Here is a 23,069-nt window from a genome sequence, read left to right as displayed (position 1 = left end):
GAAACATTTTATGGGTTTTTTTTACTATTTAAAAAGAAGGGTTTATTTTTTTGTACATTTTTTGTGTAATTACTTCCTTTTTTTACATACCTATGTTTATGTATTTATGATAAATTTATGAGATTTTAGTTCGGAGTATGTTATTGATTCGGCATTGTATAAGTCGAGTTTGGGATTGAAGGGCGAGTCAATTGTAGAATCTCGTGTTGGAGCGTGGTCCATTTCGTCGGACTCGGACTCGGACTCGGACTCGGAATCGGAATCGGAAACTGATTCGGAATCAGAGCTGGAACTGGAGTGATTTGAGTGTGACTCAGAGTTGTGATGGTATGGCTCTTCCTTCTGACCTGTATCTGCTTCTGCTTTTTTTTCATTAACAGACATTAGTTTAGACTCTGGTACAACATCTGCTTGCGATACTACTTCATCTTGCTGAGCTTTATCTCGTTTCTTTTTCTTTTCTGTATCGTATGCGCTCTTGATCCGGATCGTACCTTCCTCCTCATCTACACCCGTATCTTCTTCTTCTTCTTCAACATCATAGTCAATGGCAACTTTAGGCTTTTTTGCTTTCGGTTTCTCATCTTCTCCTTGAGCAACCTCCTCCTTCTCCTTCAAATCCAATTTGAAAAACGGTACATCTACAATGGAATTTTCAATGGTTACAGGAAACACCAATTCACCAGTGTCCTTGTTGACCTCGCCATTGGCAATATCATTAACGATATACCACGATGACGCCTGGTCAATTTTACCAAATACTTGAAGGTTTGCCTGGTTCAATTCACCACGACTAATAAGCCATTGTCCATTGGCATACGCAACGTATCCTCGTTGTTTGCATTTGATTCGTGAGTGAGACTCTTTTACAATGGATAACGTGTCGCTGTTGGGTTGGTCTGGTGGTGATAAGAATGAGATGTATTGTGGCGTAACTTGAATGGATACGTTTTGAAATTTATTGAGATGACATTGCGTTATGAATGCTAAGGATGTTGACGGTAGCTCTTTGGCGAAAATGTCAATCTTTATGGCACCCTTAGTGGTAATTAAGGTGACTTTGGCAGTTGTGGTTGGTTCAAGTGACATATGTTACGTAAAGCAATGGCTGATGTGAGGTTTACCTTTTTCCTTTTTATTTTTTTTTTTATTTTTTACAAGAGCTTATCTCAAACTATGTAAAGGAGCTAATACTTGTGTGTCCTCTGAGCAGACATAGAACTACTACTCTGATTACTAATCACTTGACGATGTTAGTGCCTGCCTGATATAAGTCACCAATTTGACTTCTTTTGTGAGAGACGAGTCACTGATATCTTTTGCTAAGAAATCTATTGGCGCTTAATACTCGATCCGAAAGGATAGCGTACTCGGAAAACAAATCTACTCCTCCCCACAACCGACAAAAAAAGAATATACTCAACAAAAGCTTCCTCAGAGTACAGCAAATATACTATATAATACACATCAGTTCTGTGCATTATTTCCCACCAACAGGGCACCGTCTTACATTTCTGATCCCCCAAAAAGGATCCCCCACGTCCCCAATTGCAATCCCCCACTTTCTTCTGCCTTTTTATTTTTTCGCGTATGGCCACGAGATTATTGATAAGGTATAAAGTCCCATCAACGTTCCCAAGATCTTACTTTTCCATCAAGTCACACTTGTCCTCATCGTTATCATCATCATCATCATCTAGATTAAACATGCCTACTCCAAAAGTTCTCAGAGTCGGAAAGATTTCATTTGCTCATGAAAAATGGGACGAGATTTCGAAATTGGTTGAAGTTGTTGATTGTGAATCTGCCAATAGAGAAGAGTTTTTTCAAGATTTAAAAGGTAAATACAAAGATGTCACTAATATCTTGCGTACATTTGCCTCAATTGAACAAACTGGGAGATTTGATGAAGAATTGGCTCTGCATATGCCAGACACATTAGTTTCTGTAAGTCATACTGGTGCTGGTTATGATCAAGTTGATATTGAACCATTTACTAAAAGGGGTGTCCAAGTATCCAATGTCACAGTCCCCGTAGAAGCTCCCACTGCTGATACCGCTTTGTACTTGACTTTAACCTGTTTGAGAAACTACCAACAAGGACATGAATTGATGATGAAAGGCGAATGGCCTAAAAAGGGATTCGCCGGTGCTAAATTGGGAAGAAGTCCCGAAGGTAAAGTTGTTGGTATTTTAGGGATGGGTGGTATTGGAAGAGCCATTAGAGATCGTTTGAAACCATTCGGTTTCAAAGAAATCATCTACCATAATAGAAGTCAATTGAAACCAGAGTTGGAAAATGGTGCTAGGTACGTTAGTAAAGATGACTTGTACAAGCAAGCTGACGTAATTTGCATCAGTGTACCATTGAATGCCCATACACGTCACTCAATCAACAAAGAAGAAATTTCCAAGATGAAAGATGGGGTGATTATCGTTAATACTGCTAGAGGTGCTGTGATTGATGAGTTGCAAATACCCGAATTGATCAAATCGGGTAAAATCGGTGCTTTTGGTGCTGATGTATTTGAAAATGAACCACAAGTTTCTCAAGAATTGCTTGATTTCCCCAATGTTGTCAGTTTACCCCACATGGGAACGTATACTTATGAAGCTATCAAGAATATGGAAGAATGGGCAGCTGATAATGTTGAAGTTTGTTTAAAGACTGGTAGAGTCAAGTCAATTGTACCTGAACAGTATGATATGAAAATTGATGCAAAACCATTGATATAAATGTTAAATTTTGAATGGTTATATGAAAGAAAGAATGGCAATGTAGGCAACATGAAAGAGGAACAACTGATGGGTGTATGTGTGAGAAGACTTGTACCATGAATATTCCGGCTCTATTGTGTTGCAATATGGCCCCCCCTCGTAATTCAAAATCAAAGTAAGTATAATTTGTTTGATGACGTCTAGATCTAATTTAAAGTATGACAAACTAAAACAGAAAAAAAATAATGGCTGCGGGAAAGAGAGAGAAAGAAAGAGAGCAAAGCCGATAAATGGAGAATCAATTTTTTTTTCATTTTTTTTGCTTTTGCTTCCTTCTTCTCTAACGCCGTATTACATAATTTACTTTGTCTATCATCATCACTTTCTTTTCTTTTGTTTTTTTTTTATTTTTTCCCTCGAAAAGGCATTGACTTAAGGGATACAGTCTCATATCTCATTGTATCATTTATACACTCTTCTTCAGTCCTTAGATCTTCTTTGGGAGCCCACAACAACCACGACAACAGCTGCATCTAAGTCTCTTCATCATCAAGGAGGTTCCAGGCGCTGAAAAAAAAAAAAAGAAGGGAGAAAACGAGAGTAGAAAAAAGACAGAGAAAGAAAATATTTCAAAATTTCAAGTGCAAATATCCTCCCACCTCCAAATCAGCCATTGTACATAAAATTTCCGAATTACATTGCAGGAGCCCTTCACAGTTAACAAAGATGGAACATCACGAACATCAGATACAGTTTATGCCCAAAGACCCGCTTGAAATAGATTATGAGGCTTTACCAGAAGATGCATCTTTAGCTGCCCATTTGAGTGCTGGTGCCTTGGCCGGTATAGCTGAACACACGGTGATGTTCCCCATAGACTCAATCAAGACAAGAATGCAAATGAATTTATCGACTAAAGAGATATCACGCGGATTAGTCAAGTCAATATCACGAATCAGCTCGACTGAAGGGTTCAGAGCTTTGTGGAAAGGTGTATCATCGGTAATACTAGGCGCCGGTCCAGCACATGCAATTTATTTTTCAGTTTTTGAATCAACAAAGACTTTTCTTGTCAATAGATTGACCAATTCGCCCCACTCAACGAGAATAGTGACTGATGCAAATCATCCACTTATAGCCAGTTGTGCTGGTGTTGCTGCTACAACAGCATCCGATGCCTTGATGACTCCATTTGACATGTTGAAGCAAAGAATGCAAGCAAGTGCTGCGTACACTGAAAACAAGTCCACTTCGGTAAGATTGATTAAATTGGCCCGTGATATATACAAGAATGAAGGTATTTCTGCTTTTTTTATTTCATATCCAACAACATTATTCACAAACATTCCATTTGCTGCATTAAACTTTGGATTCTACGAATACAGCTCATTACTACTCAATCCGAACAATTCATATAATCCATATTTGCATTGTGTTAGTGGTGGTATCGCAGGAGGTATCGCTGCTGCATTAACCACGCCGTTGGATTGCGTTCGAACAGTTTTACAAACCAGAGGTATATCGCAGAATGAAACATTGAGACATGTTACTGGATTCAATACTGCTGCTAAAGCATTGTATAAAGAGGCTGGGTATGCTGCCTTTTGGAAAGGTCTTAAACCAAGAGTAATATTCAATATCCCCGGTACCGCTATATCGTGGACAGCGTATGAGTTTTGTAAGGAAATTTTAATTAAAGGATAGATTATATTGTACATTAAGTCGAGTGAGATCAACAGCCAACATCCCACATTTTGGATAAAATTAGACGAATATTGGAAAAATTAAAACTTGTATCTATGTAGTCAAGTGTATTAATGTAAACGCCCCATCGCCTCTTTGCAAGTAATACCACCGTTGCCTTATCATCATGACAGTATGGCTTTTAGTAGTGCGTCAGCCCTCGCTATATGAGCCAATTCTCTTGGATGTCGAGATAACCGTTGAGCAACAAATGAAAACAAAACACAAGAGCCCAAAAACCCAAGTAAATTGAAAAATGCAGCTCTTGAGTATAACCTTTCTTCCTCTTCTGTTCTAAATGACTGGAATATCCGGCGTATGCTTGCAAAAATCATAGTGTGCGGTGGCCGTTATTGCTAATCAGTTCAAGTTTCACCTACAATGATTCTGTTTTCTACTTTTTTTTTTTTTTTTTCTTAGCGATAAGTTTCGAACCATATACCGAACCACAATGATTTCAAAAAATTAACTCAACTCATCGTCAATGATCGGTATCGGGTTCTTGACAGTTATGAACAACCATCAAGTTCGCATATTGCACTAAATAGCCCTTGTTCGCTTTGACACTAAACAACAGCCAACCATTCACGGCGTCATTCCCATAGAACCCAAAGAAAAGCCAAACTACCGAAGGTAGTCGGGCGCCTTCGGGCTCTGAAGATTTCTTTTAACACCGCCCATGCGTTTGCACGCTCAGGAATTTGCTCTCAGGAGCACAAATCTTGAATGAATGGAGAGTACCACCGAATTTCCCACCCGCCATAATTTTTGCTTTTGAACGGAAAGTTCCTTTTGTTCGCGGGTCAATGCGAATCGAGACGAGTCGAGCTCTAGGTCGAGTAAGCCACGCGAGTGGAAAACCAAAATATGAAATGCGGAAAACTATATGTGAAGAGAGAGATAATTGAAAAAAACTTGCCAACTAAATTTGCCAACTAAACTAGCCAATACTGTCTTGAATATGAGCTCAATCACATTCTGTGATAATTTTCAAGCAAATTTTTGTAGATAGCATTAATCTATTTATGAGCCCCGTCCTACCGCACGGAGAAGAATAAAGTATCGGATATGTTTAGTACAGGTATCATTTTAGGTGGGCTTCAGCGAAACAACCCATCAAGGCTGTAAACATTGCCTATTAATTGCGAAATTGTGATTGTTTAGGGTTATCGGTTGTGTCCAATTAGGGCTCAACTTACGAGACCTCTCTCTCTCTCTCTCTCTCTTGTATTCTAGATACACAAAAGGTTAAAAGGAAAACACCAATGGGGGGTAAAGGACAAGTTAACGACTCAAAACAGGCAAGGCGGTTTGGTGCAGTGTTAAAATTCTACGACATTTTTTCTATGCTTCCCTCTGTCTGCATAGTGGTCTAAAAATGCTTTTCTTATTGTGTTCACTTGTTGTTGATTGGCTAGAAATATCTTTTTTGTATTTTCTGTTTATTTGACCAACTCGGAAAGAGATACGATTTTATGATTGGACTAAAAGATTAAAAAGATTAAAAATCAAGATTAGGTTTATGCACAGTTATATATGTGGCCTTTCAACAAAGTATGGAATCTTATTATAGTCCTCTCTCTACAGTTGATACATAAGGTCCCAAAGATTTTCTTGCTATTAATCATGTTCTTGGGGACCTTTAACTACGATAGAAGATAAATTTTGATTGACCCGTACATGCCAAGAATTAGTTGCTTCTATAATACTACTCAATGTTGGGTCTCAATCAGTTATTGTCTTTTGAAGGCTTACAAAGTTTTATATACTGTATTTCAAATAAACCTCATCTCCTTTCGAAAACAATAGCGACATTTTTCAGCGCTTTTGTGTAATAATGATGCTATCTCTTCCGGTGATCGGAAATGAATACATTTTTAGAAACCTTCAGTGGAAAAGAAAGACCTCATAAATTAAGTTTCATCACTGTGCATACTCACCATACGGACATCATGCATTTGGTTGTTTATAAAGCACTAAAACAAATAAGGGAATTTTATTTTGCCTAAACTGGCTAATTACTCAATTCCCCATTTGTGACCAATTACGATCAGCTCAATTTCTTTTTATCTGATCCATCTGATCAAAGAAATCAGGCGAAAATTTAACTCAACAGAACTAAACAGAAACTAAACGCCCATAAAGCAGAACCCACATTGTTAGACTCCAAGAATACCTCTTACCCGATCTCAGCTCTCGGAGTGCTTTCAACGACGTTAGACCATATTTCTAGGTTGATTTTTCCTTGGCTTTCCAGAATAGTGTTAACTTCTCTTTTTCAAGGTGTATATTCACGTCGGCTCGATTTACGGGAAGACTCCCGTCGAAAGGATAATTTCACAAAGGCCACAGAATTATCTATCAAAAGCCTTGTTTTGTTACCTATACTTCCCTGAAATGCCGTGTAACAAAAGCCAACAAGATACCAAAATTCATCGTAATTGGCTCAATTTGAGATCACAAAAAACTCAAGCACCCAATAAAACAAGAGCAAATCGTAAGTTATTCCTAAGTGATTAGATTCTATTAACCTTCTTCGTTTTGCGCTCGTTTGACAGAGTTGCGCAGCATGATTGCCAAGAGCATATCCACCAGACGCCCAATGTGACATCTAGAAACCACATATATAAAGCGATTGAGTTTTTACAGAGAAGTAGCAACTCTCGAAATCTTTCTATTCCGGATGGGCTTTGCTTTCCAAGGAATTATGACTAAGCCTCGCCGTGTATTGAACATCCAAACGGAGGGAGACACAAACAAAATTGATCATAAAAGAAACAATAGCACGGAACAGGAAAAACAGAAAGAGAAGAGAACTATTATTCATCTTTTACTAAAACACAAACAAAGAGCCTTATTGTCATATAGCGATGGCCATTGTTTTGCGTAGGTAATGTAAAGTCACTTCGATATCCCTCTGATGATATAAAAGGATTTCAAGATCCCTTCTTTCCCTCATTTAATTTGTCAAGAGATTTAACTTGCCCAGAGACGATTTACCAAACATGCCATCATCAATCCACTCGGATTTAAAAGCAACCTCAATGGACGAGGAGAAACAAACGTACGACAAGACCTTCAGTGACAACACATCAACAGAGTTGGAGCATGCTATTGAAGAGGAGAAATCCATCGGTGTCTTAAAAGCGGAGTTGCTCGCTGAACAATGGAAACATACTTTCTGGTATAAATTGGTATTGTTGATTTCGGCGTTTTTGGTTGGTTATGCTTATGGTCTTGATTCACAAATCAGATATGTGTTTACTGGGTATGCAACTGCATCTTGGTCCGAACATTCATTGTTGACTACTGTCAATGCTATTACTGCTTTAGCTGGTGCTGCTGCGCAACCAGTATATGCCAGATTATCAGATGTATTTGGAAGATTGGAATTGTTTATTGTGTCAGTATTGTTTTATGTTGTTGGTACCATCATTGAATGCCAATCTCCAACCATTAATGCGTATGTCGCTGGTGCCGTTCTTTACCAAATTGGTTACAGTGGTGTTTTGATTGTTTTGATTTTCATCTTGTCTGATTTTTCCAGTTTGAGGTGGAGGTTGTTTTATGCCATTTGCCCATCACTTCCCTTTATTATCAACACATGGATCTCGGGTAACGTTACTAGTGCAGTTGGTATGAATTGGAAATGGGGTATTGGAATGTGGGCATTTATTTTCCCATTGGCCTGTATTCCATTTGTATGTTGTATGATTCACATGAGATGGTTAGCTGGTAGAACTCCTGAATGGGTTGAATTCAAAAAGAAGGAGACTCTTTACCAAAAGTTTGGATTCTGGGGATTTATGAAGTACTTGTTTTGGAAATTGGACTGTATTGGTTTACTTTTGATGGTTGTTTCCTTAGGTTGTTTATTAGTTCCATTAACTTTAGCTGGTGGTGTTAGTGAAAAATGGAAACAAGGAAACATCATTGCCCCCATTGTTGTTGGATGTGTCTTGATTCCGGTTTTCTGCATTTGGGAATGTTTTGCCAAGGATCCAATTATTCCATTCACATTAATGAAAGACCGTGGTATCTGGTCAGCTGGATTAATCTCATTCTTGTTTGACTTTGTGTTCGCCGTCGAAGCTAACTTGTTATATACTGTTTTGGTTGTTGCTGTTAATGAATCTCAAAAATCAGCAACTAGAATCACCAGTCTTGGATCATTTGCATCAACAGTTTGTGGTGGACTCTTTGGATTAGTCATTGTCTACATCCGTCGGTTGAAAGGTTTTGTCATCTTTGGATGCTCATTGTGGATGGTTGCTATGGGTCTTATGTACCACTACAGATCTACATTGAGTGCTCATGGAGGTATCATTGGAGGACAAGTAGTTATGGGTATTGGTACAGGTTTCTTTTCTTCATCACTTGCCGTCACTGCACAGAGCTGTGTTAATCATGAGCACATGGCAGTTATCACTTCCGGTATCTATACGCTCTACAGAATAGGGTCTGCTGTTGGTGCTTCTGTGGCTGGTGCAATTTGGTCACAAACTTTGCTCAAACGTTTGGAAAAGTATCTTGACTCAACCACAGCTGTTAGTGTTTATGGAAGCCCCTATGTTTTCGCCCAAAATTATGCTTGGGGAACCCCTGAAAGAGAAGGAGCCACAAAGGCATATGGTGAGGTTCAAAGATTATTAATTATTGTCGCTATATGTTTTGTTGCACCAATGATTATTTCAGCTCTCTTTTTAAGAGATAGGAAACTTACTAGAGAACAAACGATTGAAAATGTTGAGGAAGAAAATGCAAATGATTCCTTGGGTAAATTCATAAAGGGTTTTGGTTTAAGGAGGAGTGAAAAGGCCTAATTTTAAGTTTCTGTAGTGTAATGAAAGATTTTATGATAGTAGTCTACAAAATGCATTTGACATCAATTTGCTAAAAAATAGACAGCGACTAATTAGTAGCATCTCATCTTGTGTCGGTGGACTGTTTTTGCTAATGCTGTTGAATTGACAAAAATGTGTTAAAAGTGTATATGCACAGGGGCTTATTTAGTACTGTTTTGAAGAAAAAAAAAAAGAAACGAAATCGGAATAATTGATGCCATCAGATAAAGCAACAATCAAACAAACAATATCACTCGCTCACAGAGAAGCAACAATTGTACACTCAATGTTGACTATACCATTTCAGCTCCAAACTTGCACAGATGCTGTGTTTGCAAGGTGTCGTAACAAAAATAGAATCCAACTCATGCGGGAAATTAATCAACCTCATCTCAACTGCGACATTTTCTCTAAGGATAAAGGAGGGCAAAAGCCACAAGGACCAATATTTTTCATTTTGTGTTTGTATGTGTGTTACTCAATTGTTTGATTTTCCGTGATCGCAAATGAATACATTTTTAGAAACAAAACAAACATTTCAAGACGGAAACCCAATTTTGTTATGGTCATTCATCGATATGTATGGAAACTATCTGTTCACAGCAATTGGTTTCATATGCTCTACATATGGACATCTGCTCTTGTCTCTACTTGCCTCTTCTTCCTAGTTTTTAATGATCAATCTGTTCAAAAGACATTTAACGACATTTAAAGGCAGTGTTTACTCATAGAGAAAAATTTTCAAAGTTTGGTTTTGCGTGATCCCCATCAGTAACCATTTACGATTACTATAATTTGCTCGCTACTCAATTGCAATCTACGATATGTAATTTATCGGTAGGCGTTAAGTGTCTAGTTGGATTTCCTTGAAAGTTACATCTCGTTCATCGTCTTGTAGGAGAAATTGGCGTGACAGAACTATTGTTTTCAGGTAAAGATGCTAAATCTAAATAAAGATGTTTTCTATAAAGCACCAGTTATGGTATTTGGCAGTTCATAGACAGCATTGTAAGAAGGTTTCGACTTGAAAATTATTGGTCTCTTACAACTTTGTGTGAGGAGAGTGCTAAATACGGAAGCATTTGCGTAACTTTTACTAACGACACATCCGTTAACAATATTGCAAATGAAACTTATGCACAACTCGCTAAATATGGATTGTTTTTTTTTTTTAATTTTTTTTGGTTATCTTTTTCATCAGACACAAAAAGTGTTATATAATAAAAAAAATGTCAAATATAGCAATTATAAGTTTGTTACTGAATAAAGACGCAACTTCATAGAAATAGAAACAGCTCTTTGTCGTGCTTGATTTATATTCGGATATACAACACCTCAATTTCAAATGAAGGTGCACGATTTTCTTGCAGACATCTTTTTGGACTTAGTTTTTAATGTCTAAATTGGGAATGTGTTACGAAAACAAAGTAGAAAAAATTTTTCTACTTTGCGGGACAAGAAAAAAAACCTTAAACACTATAAACACAAAAGAAACCCAACCCCAATTAATTTAAAAATTTCTTTTCTATTCAAAATGCCAAATAGACGTAGAATTGGTTTCACAAAAGACACATAAATGATATTCACTCATTTAGGGCTGTTTATGTTAGGTTGTGAGAAACAAAGTCCGTTACTACTATTCGTTTTCAACAATAGGTTTGAACAAACAATAAGCTCCCAAGACAAGTTGACGGCTTGAGCTAGTTTTACCGAAAGGACAATTGAGACGCAACATGTGTTGTACGTCACGCTACATTCCAACAGTGTAACCAATCAAGAGGACGACAACAAGCTTCATCTAGCTTCGAAAGAGAAAGAGAAAGCCAATCAAACAACTGAAATACAGAAATGCGAGTTTTGCAAGCAGTAGTCAAAAATTTTTAGCATTACTTGTGTTATGTTGTAATCATGGGGTTTTGTAAGTGCTATAGAACCTATCTCATAAGTTTTCATTGTAATTGATGATGATGCTTCGGTTTAAGGCGATTTAGTTAGGAAATTGTGACGACATATATTTTGAGTTATCTTATAATGCCGGAAAAACACAACTTTTAATGACACAAAAAACGCAAAAGGTGACGACATTTGAAGACATAGAAAGACAGTGCGACATTGAGGGTAGAAAAAGCAATTCGAAAAAAAAAAAAAAAACAGTATCTGCATCATTACCAAAAGTTCCTACTCTCTTCTTAGTCTTCTTATTGTTTCTGTGAAATTTCACTAAAACAAAAAAGAATGCACCTTATTGTTGTTTCTAACAAGATTACTCAATAACATGCAGATGAGTATAAAACAGGATGGAGAAAATGAATATATAAATAAGGAATCATGTATCTCATATCTCCCAAAACTTCAGCAATTGAAAATTTTCAGCTTTAATCACTTCATTTTTACTCGCTCATCTCCATATTCTTTGATATTTCTTCCCCACAGGGTTATTACTAATGTCGTCATCAGTGAATACCGAAGTGAAAGCTTCTTCAATGGATGAAGAAAAGCAAATATATGATGATAAACACACCCCAGACAACACTTCATCAGAGTTGGAGCATGCTATTGAAGAGGAGAAATCCATTGGTGTTTTGAAAGCGGAGTTATTGGCCGCACAATGGAAACATACTTTCTGGTATAAATTGGTATTGTTGATTTCGGCGTTTTTGGTTGGTTATGCTTATGGTCTTGATTCACAAATCAGATATGTGTTTACTGGGTATGCAACTGCATCTTGGTCCGAACATTCATTGTTGACTACTGTCAATGCCATCACTGCCTTGACTGCTGCTGCTTCACAACCAGTGTATGCCAGATTATCAGATGTATTTGGAAGATTGGAATTGTTTATTGTTGCTGTCTTGTTTTATGTTGTTGGTACCATCATTGAATGCCAATCTCCAACCATTAATGCGTATGTCGCTGGTGCCGTTCTTTACCAAATTGGTTACAGTGGTGTTTTGATTGTTTTATTATTCATCTTGTCCGATTTCTCCACTTTGAGATGGAGATTATTCTTTTCAATCTGTCCAGCACTTCCCTTTATTATCAACACATGGATCTCGGGTAACGTTACTAGTGCAGTTGGTATGAATTGGAAATGGGGTATTGGAATGTGGGCATTTATTTTCCCATTGGCCTGTATTCCATTTGTATGTTGTATGATTCACATGAGATGGTTAGCTGGCAGAACTCCTGAATGGGTTGAATTCAAAAAGAAGGAGACTCTTTACCAAAAGTTTGGATTCTGGGGATTTATGAAGTACTTGTTTTGGAAATTGGACTGTATTGGTTTACTTTTGATGGTTGTTTCCTTAGGTTGTTTATTAGTTCCATTAACTTTAGCTGGTGGTGTTAGTGAAAAATGGAAACAAGGAAACATCATTGCCCCCATTGTTGTTGGATGTGTCTTGATTCCGGTTTTCTGCATTTGGGAACTTTTTGCCAAGGACCCGATTATTCCAGTTACCTTGATGAAGGATCGTGGTATCTGGTCAGCTGGTTTGATTTCTTTATTGTTTGATTTCGTATTCGCCGTTGAAGCAAGTTTCTTGTACCCTGTTTTGGTTGTTGGTGTTAATGAATCTCAAAAATCAGCAACTAGAATCACCACCCTTACTTCTTTTGCATCAACACTTTGTTGTATGCTTTTCGGATTGGTTGTTGTTTACATTAGGCGTTTGAAACCATTTGTCATTTTCGGTTGTTCCTTATGGATGGTTGCTTTCGGTATCATGTACCATTTCAGATCATCATTAAGTGCACATAGTGGTATCATTGGTGGTCAAATTGTCATGGGTATCGGTACAGGGTTCTTTTCATACCCAATTACTGTCTCAGCCCAAAGTTGTGTTAATCACGAACATATGGCAGTCATTACATCTGCAATCTATACTCTTTACAGAATTGGTTACGCCGTTGGCTCTTCAGTTGCCGGTGCCATTTGGTCACAAACTTTATTCAAGAAATTAAACAAATACCTCGACACCGCTACAGCTACCAGTGTCTACACCAGTCCATACGTATTTGCAGATACATACCCCTGGGGTACACCACAGAGAGAAGGTGCCACAAAAGCATATGGTGAAATTCAAAGGTTATTGATGATTGTTTGTTTGTGTTTTGTTGCCCCAATGATTGCTGCATCATTCTTTTTGAGGGATAAGAAGCTAGGTAGAGAACAAAGTATAGAAAATGTCGAGGAGCAAGATGAACAAGACTCCTTGTTGAGCTTCATCAAAAGTCTTGGTGGAAAAAGAGGTAGGACTGAAAAGGCTTAAATAACCTTCAAGTTTGTTTCTTTGCATATTTCGTAGATTGTATTAATAGTTATGTTAGAATTAACGATTTCATTAAAATTGAATTTTGTAGAATGCCATTGATAGTAGAGGTGTACAGCATCATTGAAAGTGTAGATTAAGTGTCACTTGAAGTTGCGAAAAGCTTTCTTAATAAAGTAACACGTGATTTCAGTTCTTAGGGCTACACACCTATTTGGTAGTGCACAAGACAAAAATAATTTTTTAGTGAAGGGAGAAAGACACTATGGATATACTGAAAAAAAAAAAATTGACAAATTACAAAGTACCGAACAGAGTGAACTCACGGACGTCAACCAAGAAACCAGCATGCTTATTCCAAGAGAAGACCGTAAAAAGATCCACCAATACTTGTTCCAAGGTATGTTTGATTTAGAAAACTGAAATGGGAGATATGCGTAAACGAGGTTATGTTAGGGAGAAACATACATCAGGTACATCAAATATAATGTCGAGTTCAAGAGGAGATTAATCAAAATCAAGAAGGAAGCTCACGCAAACGACGAATGGGGAATTCTTCTACCAAATGAAGCACTTTCAGTTGATCTAGTGGAGATTATCGGATTTCACGAATATTTGCAATTCACAATACTGAAGGAGCATTTCTTCACCTGTATTTGATTTTCACAGCTTTTTCATCAGATTTGTCACACGATAATCTCTCCTCACCTTTTGTTCCCCATCAACGCTTTCTAGCACGTAATACTAACAATATATCAATTTAGAGGGTGTTGTTGTCGCCAAGAAGGATTTCAATCAACCAAAACACGATGAAATCGACACCAAGAACTTGTACGTTATCAAAGCTTTGCAAAGTTTGACTTCAAGGGGTTACGTCAAGACTCAATTTTCATGGCAATACTATTACTACACCTTGACTGATGAAGGTGTTGAATTTTTGAGAAATGAATTAAACATTCCAGAAGGTATCTTGCCATTGACCAGATTGAAGAATGCTCCAGCTGAAAGACCAAGACCAGCAAGAGGTGGTGCCCCAAGAAGAGGTGCTTTCAGAGGTAGAGGTAGAGATTAGGTTTAATTTCTTTAATGTATGTAAATTAAAAATCGAGGATCAAATTGTGTAATTGATATGGAACTAATGTAAGATGATGTTTCTACGTAAAGCGATCGCCAAATTCTAATAATTAATACACTAACTTATGACATGTTACTTACTTCAAATAAAAAGTCAGAAAATCCAATTGTTGCCGTTCCTGATAAGTCCTTATCATATTTCTTGAATATATCAGTCAATTTCCTCAAATAAACCAACAATTCTATAAAAGAATCAAACTTTAAACGACCAATTTCTCCACTATCCTTCAAACTATATTTGGAAAACAAATGTAGTACTAAATCAATATCCAACTTGTAACCAATCTGCTCAAGAATTTTTTGAAATTCACCAAATGAAACATCGCCTGATTTATCAGCATCTGCTTGTATGAACAATTTCTTATATGCTGACAAGTATTTCCATAATGATACAAATTGATCGAAATTTAGTGACTTGTTAGAACTGTATGATGCTGATGATGATGATGATGATGCATCACCTTTGTTTGTAAATAAACTCATCATCAACTTGATGGTTGAATCTTGAAACCTAGTGTGGTCGAAATTCAATAAGGCATACGACAATTCTTTGGCTGAAATCCTACCCGATTTGTTGACATCGACTTTCTCAAAAACGCTCCTCAACTCAAGCTCCAATTTCTGCTTTGAAGATAATGGTTTTTCGTGGAGTGACTCTTTTGATTTGTTTACTGGTCTTTGTTGACGTGGAGGCAGTGATGTCACAGGTGGCGGTTTTTTGCCAACTGATCCACCACCAACACTACCACCACCACTACTACTACCATTAGCTTGATACGAGTCGTACTGATTGGGTGGTTGTTGGTATTGTTGATGAGGAGCATGATTACCCATTGGCGGCGATTGATAATTATGATGGAGTTGTTGCTGCGTTGGCTGCGGTTGTTGTGGTTGTGGTGGTTGTGGTTGTGGTGGTAGTGGTGCATTTTGATATTGTTGTGAGTGGTTCTGATAAACAGGTTGAGGCAGGCCGTACTGTTGCGGAACCTGCTGTGGCTGATGTTGCGACTGTGGCGGGGGCGGCATTTGATACACTGGTGGTTGCTGATACACTGGTTGTGGAGCAAACCCTGCATTATGTGATGGCTGTTGCTGTTGTTGTTGACGATAGTAATCGTTTGGAGGGGGTTGTTGATAATACTGTTGTGATTGGTAAGACGCATTTGAATGCGAGCTTGCAGTTCTCGATTGTTGCGGTGGCCTATAGTTGACTTTTGAACTACTTGAGTTTGAATGTATGGCTTGTTGTGCGTGTTTTCTATTGTTATATTGTTGCTGATGTTGCTGATACGACGCCTGCTGTGGGGTCGGCATTTGTGGTAAATCGTTCATATTGTGGGACCAATTAGCTTGTGTTATATGGATGTCACCTCAACTCGATGAATGAACGTAGATAGATCTAACGATGTAAAAGAATGGTTTTTGAATCCTTCTATTGATTTGAAAAAGATTTGATTGTATTTACACACAAGACACACACACAGAGGAAACTTTTATTTCGTGCCATTTTTTTTAATGCAATTTTTTTGCGTGTGGCATTAGCTATTTGGCGGATTCACACGACACAGAAAATAGATTCGCGCTACCTATTCCTAATACAATACATCATAGACGGCGGTCCTTCTACCAGCCACATATCCACACATTTGAATGAAGTACAAACTTTCTTTTGATTAGAAAATGTGATATATAAAAAAAATTAAATAAAGTAGCTTCGCCAAAGCACACCTTCAAGGTCTTGGATTTCGTCTTCTGTAAATACCTTGCTATCAACATGCCAACTGTCTTGTCTATCTTTCCTAAACCGTCCTAGTGTTTCTTTTGCTGTTTTACCAACGATACCAGGTATACCTGTACTTTTGTTTGCAAGAGTCGACAACAACAGTGGCATCCAATTTGGTGGAGGTGATGCAAATGGGAATGCATTAATCAATGCACCCAATCCCAAAGTAGCACCGTGCAAAGTGATATGATCCGCGGAGGTGATATTTTTGAAATTACGATTGTACTTTGCTCTTGTTTCATCCAATTGTCGTGAGTAAGATTCACTAAACTTTTTAACAATATCATCCACTTCATTCAATGGTAGCATATGAATCAACCCGGACAACGTTCCAGCTTCAGCTTCTCTAACTTCGACGTGTTTATGGTAAATCAATGAGTTTGTAATATTGACAATCCTCTCACGTTGATTCTTTGTCAACTTGAACAAATTCTTGAAGAAAATTGTTTCGGTAAATTCGCCAATGACAATAGATTGAACAATGTTTAATTCCTTCTTTGCATAATGCTCCAACATTTCAACAACACTGTTCAAATGGTGTTCGGTAAAAGAAATTTGAGATGTCTTTTTCAAAACCGATATTGGATCAATGTTTCCCAACTGGCATACTTCTTTCAAGTTGATAAGCTCAAGTAGAAATGGGACAATATGCGTTGGCACCATGTCTTGAAGCAAAATACTCAAATTGGTACCAAGCTCTTGTCTCAACCAAGTCAAGATCGTAGTTGCTGAATTGATGTAATTGGAAACCAAAATCTCTTGTGGTTCCAAATGAACAACCTCAGTTCTCCATTTTTCAGTTTGCGTGAAAAGTTTCGGCACTTCATCAAATAGTTTTCCCTTTTTATCATACAACAACAAATTGTTATCGTTGTTGCAACTTTCCACAAATGTTTTGCAATCCTTGACGGCTTCCACATAATAATTCAACGAGACCACTGCCATTAATGATCCAATCTCCTTTCTCACCAAATTGTACTTGTGGTTCATATTCTCTAAGCAAAGGTCCAAGAATTTGTCCGGGTTGGCTAATCTCCAAGAAGTAGATGATATAACCGATTTGATATAGCTGATCCTTGTTGAATCCTTGAAAGCAGAATCAGAATTCGGATCCAACTTGAAATTAGCGATTTCCTCAATAACCTTATAAAATCGTCTACAATCGGTGTGTGCTGGGACCCAAAGACAAAAAACACCCCATGTTGACAGAGTACCTGGTGAAATATCATGTTCAAGAATCTTTCTCAAGTATTTGATAACAAATTCATCTCTCTCTTCCCAGTATTGCGGCGCAGTGTGTCTCGAGCTCAACAAGATTCCAGAAAGTAATTCACATGTTACGATATTGGCACTCTTTTCCTCACTATCGTAAATCTCATCAACCACTGACAACAACTCCGAGTATGTCAACTTCGGTGTGAACCCATTTGAAATCAACAGGACCAAAATTCCTACAAACATAACATCCGGTACTTGATATGCGTTACTGCTTTCTGCTTCGGAAACCCACATCTTTACAATTTTCAAGAACCATTCCTTGTCTATCGCATGACCAAGTCTTCTGACTGCAGCTTCATCCTCCTCGGCTAATTTAAGTGTCATATTCAGTTCTGGCGAGACTGCTTTGAAATTGTCCCCCCAAAATAACCAACCAGAATAGGGCTTGGTTTCCAAATAATAATTCGGATCATCAACATTACCAAGTTCTTTTATCCACATTGAGGTGAACGATTCTCCATTTTCAGGCTTTGTGTCCACAAGTTTCAAGCCCCGGGGAGTGAAATTCGTATTGTATAGATTTTCATGTTTGTACTCATATTGACTAAGAATATTCAACTTGTTCAAAATTCTTGTTACACTTTGTAAAGCATGTCTCGAAATTATAGGATGTTCAGTCGATGCTTCATTGGTAAACATCTCCAAAATATCGCCTCTCGTGGGGATGTCTAAATGTGCTTGTATATTCAGCAATAATTCCAGGTTCAGCAACGTAATCTTCCAGTGAGCGATATTTTCCTTCTCTTCAAACACTCGATCCTGAAGCTTCTCCAATTTTTCAAAGTACAAGTTCCGTTTCTTTTCTTTAGCTAACTGAACAGCCTTTATCTCCAAGTCAATGTGGTGATCTGGAGGTCTTATCAGATCAACTGCCTCGTGGTCAATCAAGCACACGTTGCTAGGTGTACTTATTCCTCTACCAACACCAGCATACAAACTCTGGGCTAGCTTATAAACCTTTGGGTCATCCACTTTGAGACATCTGTAAAGCAAGGTAACATACTTTTGAAGATTGAGATAGTCGTTTTGTAACTTTGCCTTAATCCGACGCAACATAAAAACCTTTAAAGTACTCTCAATCTGTTGATGGTCATTTGCATCCAATGCTTTGGAAAGATTCCTGAAAGTCGACTTGATGATATGATTATACGAGCCGCTCAATCTCCTCATGCTATCTAGCAATACTCTTTGAGCAATACTTGCAATAGTTGTATATGTAGAACTAGCAAGTTTAACAACATCTTCCAATAAAACACGATCCAAATTGGTTTCTGATCTTGATGTTGCATGCAATGCTACTCTAGCTTGATGGTATGCTTCTAATCGAGCTCCGATTGCGATACGAGTGAATGGTTTCCTCACTCTGTTGATTGTTTGAAGATATTGAACATACCCGTAGTCAATTTCAGCAATACTAGAATCAAGGAGTCTTTCTCTACCCACATCGGAGATCCACGCGTTTGTTGCAAATAAAAGGTTTTTGAAGATTCTGGTATTGTCGTGGAAATTATTAACCAAAAACTTGTGAATAAAATGCAAACTTCTTCCAATCAAGTGCCTTGTCTTGTGAATTTTCAAATATAAATCCCTATGTTCCTTGTGGCGTGAGTTGTCACCAAAGAAATAATTTGATGTATACAAACTTTTCTCTCTGAATGTTATTGCTGGGTTCATTGAGGACATTTGGATTCCCTCAATACGTGGAGTCTCTCTACCAGATAAAGCTTCAGGGGCAGAAGAATCTGGTCTATCTGGAACATGGAAATGGCGGTGGATTGTATGCTTCCCTTCAGGTGTAGATTTCATAGTCTCATCATCCTCCTTGGTCGTTTCATGTTCGGTAATCACCTCATTCATTTTTTCAAAGTCGGCAATGTAATCAATGAGATCCTCATTACGCAAATCATTCAAAATCTGCTGCATATTTTCACTGACTTTGTCATCATACAAGAAGTCCTTTTGAGTGGATACATCTTTGATTTCTCGGATCTGTTTCAATAATGAAAGTCTTTGCTGAATTGATTCAGCTTCGTGATCCAAGTTGGGTATATCTTCCTCAAAAGAAGGATCTAGCAAGAACGATATTCCACTCAAAGAATATGCGAAATACAAAATATTCACTCGTAAATCGTCAAGAATCGAAAGCGAAGATTTGGATTGCTCTTGCTCATAATTCTCCATCAATGCAATGACATTTTTTGTACAAATTTTGACGTGATCGTTGGCAAATTCATAGGCAAAATTCACGTCCTTTACTGAAGGAATAAACCACTCAAACGCGGTATCCTTGAATCTATCTTTTGAGTCCCAAAAGCCTCCCCAACAACTCTCGTCAACTCCGTGCACCTTTTCATACTCTGGAGAAATTAAACGAGTTTCATTGATTCTGATTTTTGTAACCGATTGTAACACTTGGTTTACAAAAAATGTTGATGGGAAAACGCATGGTCCTTTGACATGTTGCATAAGGAAGGTCGAGAACTCCATCAATTCTTTGTGCATACTCACTAACTGAGGTCCTGCGTTGACGACGCAATCATCCAAGATTGTCAACTGCCAAAACAAAGCCTGATCACGGGGAACAATTTCATCGCCTGTTCTTGACGCACCAGCACCGTTCTCTTCAATCTCCTCGCGAATCTTATCCATCAATACGCGTGCATTTTCTTTAAAGCACTTTGGATCACGCTTCACTATCGCACCACTGATCTCAGCCACTATGCGAGCTTTTGTATGGTGCACATTGTTAAACATAAATTCAAACCACTCTTTCTTACAAATATTCAAGATATCATCGGACATGGATTCAAAGATGACGAAAAAAAATTTGGGCAATGAGATGGCTAAATCACGTTCAATGCCAGAGCTTTTTGTTGGATCTGGTAAATTTTCAAGCAAAGAAGGTAATTTTTGCAACAACGACCTAAAGATCTCTTTAAATGCAGATGTTGATGACACCAATGCTGCAACTTCGGTTTCCTGGTCAACGTCAAAGTCAGCAATATCGCCCTCATAAATCTTTCTTTTCAAATATTCAATGTGATTCAGGGTAAACTCCATAGCAAGCGCAGGGTCTCCATAATCCTTGTTTAAATCGTAAATGGGAGCGTAATTGCATATAGCTGAGAAAGCCTCCAATGTCTGTAGGGTCTTTTCCAAATCGTTAGAGTCAATACCTGGTAAAATCAACAGCAAAATGCGCGTCAAATGAACGCGGAAAATGGGCGTTGAGACAAGAGATCTCGCCATGGAATCAATCATCCTCAAAGCATTAATCACTCTATGCGTTGAAATCACCCCTTCCAAAGACTCATAAATGTCCAATAAAGTGTTGTCCAAAACAAAGTTAGGCTCAAGGTGGGCCAAAAGCTGGAGCGCTGTCACGTACTCAGCAGAGGCATCAGCTTTTTTTGAATGTATACCGGTTTTCACAACTGGAAGCATAACTTTAACAAACTCTTTAACCACACTTGGAGAGAGCTTCACTTCAGCAGGTATATTAAAAAGATTTTCATCAGGTTGAGTTTCCAAATTGTATCGCTTGTGGAATTGGTAGATTAATGCTAGAACAAGTCTGGAAATAGCCCTTGTCCATTCGCCTGTATTTGATGGATGTATGTAGCTCTCAATTGCGTTAATCAAAGTTTTCAATAAATACATGATACCGCCTTCTTCCAAGGCGGTGTCGCCAACAATTGAAAACACAATAACTGAAGCAAATCCGTGAAAATACTTCAGCTTTTTAGATGCGTACTTTTCATTTCTTATACTCAAACTATTGATTAATTCATTGAACAAAAACTCCATCTGGCTTTGACACAAGATGCCAAATTTTCCCAACTTCACAAGTTCCCTTGTCTTTTCGTCATCGTGCATCTTGAATAGCGTGGACATCACAATAACTCCCAATCTTCCTGTAATGTGGTCATCAAGTCCTCTGCTTTTGTTGATTTTGAGCCACATGTAAAATAACGGACTCAAGTAATGGCGGATATCATACTTATCGTGGACCCCACCATGTGTGAAATTTGTGGGCAACAATGAAAGACTCGAGATTGTTAAAGCTGATGTACTGACGGAGAAGTTGGAACCCAATTTCTCAAAAATTATAGGCAAACTTTTTGGGTCAAAGAAATACGAAGCTTTCGAAGCCAATTTGCCCAACTGCTTCTGATCTTTTTTCTCAAAAGGCCCCAAGGCTAAATCAGGTGAAGGGAACAAAATTTGTAACTCTTTATACAAACCCTCCCAAGGCAATCTCAATCCTTGTTCGAAAAGTAATTTTTGGTCTTTTGTCAAAATCTCAAACACTCGTACATACGTCTTGATACCTATGTGTTGACCACGACAGAGACATAAAGCATAGTACACTCGGGCCAATTTTATTCTCAAGCACACTGGCATTTCGTACTTCATTTTGAGCCAGATTAACAACTCATGAGTCCACGTGCGCACTGTAACCACGGCAGCTGATTTGGGTGATCTTTTATGTTGCACTGTTGCATCTTTATCATTCTCGTCGTCTCCTTCGTCCTCTTCACCTTCGTCGTCCTCTTCCATCTCTTCATCCGACGAATCAAGTTCATCTGTCATTGGTTCATCCTCATTAGTTTCCGCGGTGTTGATTTCGAACAAATTGGTCTCCAAAGCAATATCCACATCTGAGATAGAGTCCTTTAATGCAGCCAAGTCTTTGGCACTTATACTCAATGTACCTTGAATATCTAACGACTTGATGGCAATATACAAATGCGAAACAATGTGGCTCAAAAATTTAGCTTGCTCCTCGGGTGATTCAATCTTGTAAGGCATCAACAGTGGTAAGTTCAAAGTCCTAGGTCTTGACCTTGCATAAAATCTCGATGAAGGATCCAATTGCAATTTTGCCAATGCATTGCTATCCTTGGGATAGTCCAAATTGTAGTACTTTTCTCTATAATTCACAATTGTATTATACGAGGGTCGTCTAGCAGATACATGTTTTTGGACCGAGTCCCATGTCGTGGGCGTAAATGACCTCGAACTGTCTTCCAACTGAAGGGGATGCCCCTCGGGGTGCCGGAGCTGACTTGCCACAGATGCTGTCGATCTTATCGGTATTGGGGAGGTCACACCCACCGCATTGGGGTTTTTGAACTTTTCGTCCTTATCAGAGTGTGACATTTTGGTTTAATGAAGTATTTTTCGAATGGCGCTTGTTGGTCAATTGGGGTGGATGAAGGTGGAGAAAAGTTGCAAAAACCAAGGACTGCGAGTGGCAATTTTATGTTTTTGTTCTTGAAGTTGTTATTTTATTTT

General features: G+C 38.1%; 9 protein-coding genes across 9 annotated transcripts; 5 read left to right on the top strand and 4 right to left on the bottom strand. All coding sequences in view use genetic code 12, as the record gives it.

The window, feature by feature from the left end:
- Positions 1–96: 96 nt before the first annotated feature.
- CPAR2_407620 (putative peptidylprolyl isomerase) lies at positions 97–1,089 on the bottom strand (the record flags this gene model as incomplete). Its single annotated transcript, XM_036811709.1, has 1 exon — positions 97–1,089. One exon carries the CDS (start codon positions 1,087–1,089, stop codon positions 97–99), a length of 993 nt encoding a protein of 330 aa, XP_036668119.1.
- Positions 1,090–1,707: 618 nt separating this feature from the next.
- IFM3 (Ifm3p) lies at positions 1,708–2,736 on the top strand (the record flags this gene model as incomplete). Its single annotated transcript, XM_036811708.1, has 1 exon — positions 1,708–2,736. The coding sequence occupies one exon, from the start codon at positions 1,708–1,710 to the stop codon at positions 2,734–2,736; it is 1,029 nt and encodes a 342-aa protein (XP_036668118.1).
- A 708-nt stretch (positions 2,737–3,444) lies between these two features.
- MRS4 (Fe(2+) transporter) lies at positions 3,445–4,422 on the top strand (the record flags this gene model as incomplete). Its single annotated transcript, XM_036811707.1, has 1 exon — positions 3,445–4,422. One exon carries the CDS (start codon positions 3,445–3,447, stop codon positions 4,420–4,422), a length of 978 nt encoding a protein of 325 aa, XP_036668117.1.
- A 164-nt stretch (positions 4,423–4,586) lies between these two features.
- Positions 4,587–4,796, bottom strand: CPAR2_407590 (uncharacterized protein; the record flags this gene model as incomplete). Its single annotated transcript, XM_036811706.1, has 1 exon — positions 4,587–4,796. The coding sequence occupies one exon, from the start codon at positions 4,794–4,796 to the stop codon at positions 4,587–4,589; it is 210 nt and encodes a 69-aa protein (XP_036668116.1).
- A 2,670-nt stretch (positions 4,797–7,466) lies between these two features.
- CPAR2_407570 (uncharacterized protein) lies at positions 7,467–9,284 on the top strand (the record flags this gene model as incomplete). The annotated part of the gene is made up of 1 exon (XM_036811705.1): positions 7,467–9,284. The coding sequence occupies one exon, from the start codon at positions 7,467–7,469 to the stop codon at positions 9,282–9,284; it is 1,818 nt and encodes a 605-aa protein (XP_036668115.1).
- A 2,465-nt stretch (positions 9,285–11,749) lies between these two features.
- CPAR2_407560 (uncharacterized protein) lies at positions 11,750–13,576 on the top strand (the record flags this gene model as incomplete). The annotated part of the gene is made up of 1 exon (XM_036811704.1): positions 11,750–13,576. One exon carries the CDS (start codon positions 11,750–11,752, stop codon positions 13,574–13,576), a length of 1,827 nt encoding a protein of 608 aa, XP_036668114.1.
- A 348-nt stretch (positions 13,577–13,924) lies between these two features.
- Positions 13,925–14,648, top strand: RPS10 (40S ribosomal protein eS10; the record flags this gene model as incomplete). Its single annotated transcript, XM_036811703.1, has 2 exons — positions 13,925–13,976; positions 14,341–14,648. 2 exons carry the CDS (start codon positions 13,925–13,927, stop codon positions 14,646–14,648), a joined length of 360 nt encoding a protein of 119 aa, XP_036668113.1.
- A 125-nt stretch (positions 14,649–14,773) lies between these two features.
- CPAR2_407540 (uncharacterized protein) lies at positions 14,774–16,042 on the bottom strand (the record flags this gene model as incomplete). The annotated part of the gene is made up of 1 exon (XM_036811702.1): positions 14,774–16,042. The coding sequence occupies one exon, from the start codon at positions 16,040–16,042 to the stop codon at positions 14,774–14,776; it is 1,269 nt and encodes a 422-aa protein (XP_036668112.1).
- Positions 16,043–16,409: 367 nt separating this feature from the next.
- On the bottom strand, positions 16,410–22,934 carry BLM3 (Blm3p; the record flags this gene model as incomplete). The annotated part of the gene is made up of 1 exon (XM_036811700.1): positions 16,410–22,934. The coding sequence occupies one exon, from the start codon at positions 22,932–22,934 to the stop codon at positions 16,410–16,412; it is 6,525 nt and encodes a 2,174-aa protein (XP_036668111.1).
- Between the last annotated feature and the right edge of the window lie 135 nt (positions 22,935–23,069).

The sequence above is a fragment of the Candida parapsilosis genome, contig 006372 (genome assembly GCF_000182765.1).
Source record: "Candida parapsilosis strain CDC317 annotated contig 006372".
Classification (NCBI taxonomy): domain Eukaryota; kingdom Fungi; phylum Ascomycota; class Pichiomycetes; order Serinales; family Debaryomycetaceae; genus Lodderomyces; species Lodderomyces parapsilosis.
The sequence above is the reverse complement of the archived record's forward strand: the minus strand, read 5'-3'. Positions and strand labels throughout refer to the sequence as shown.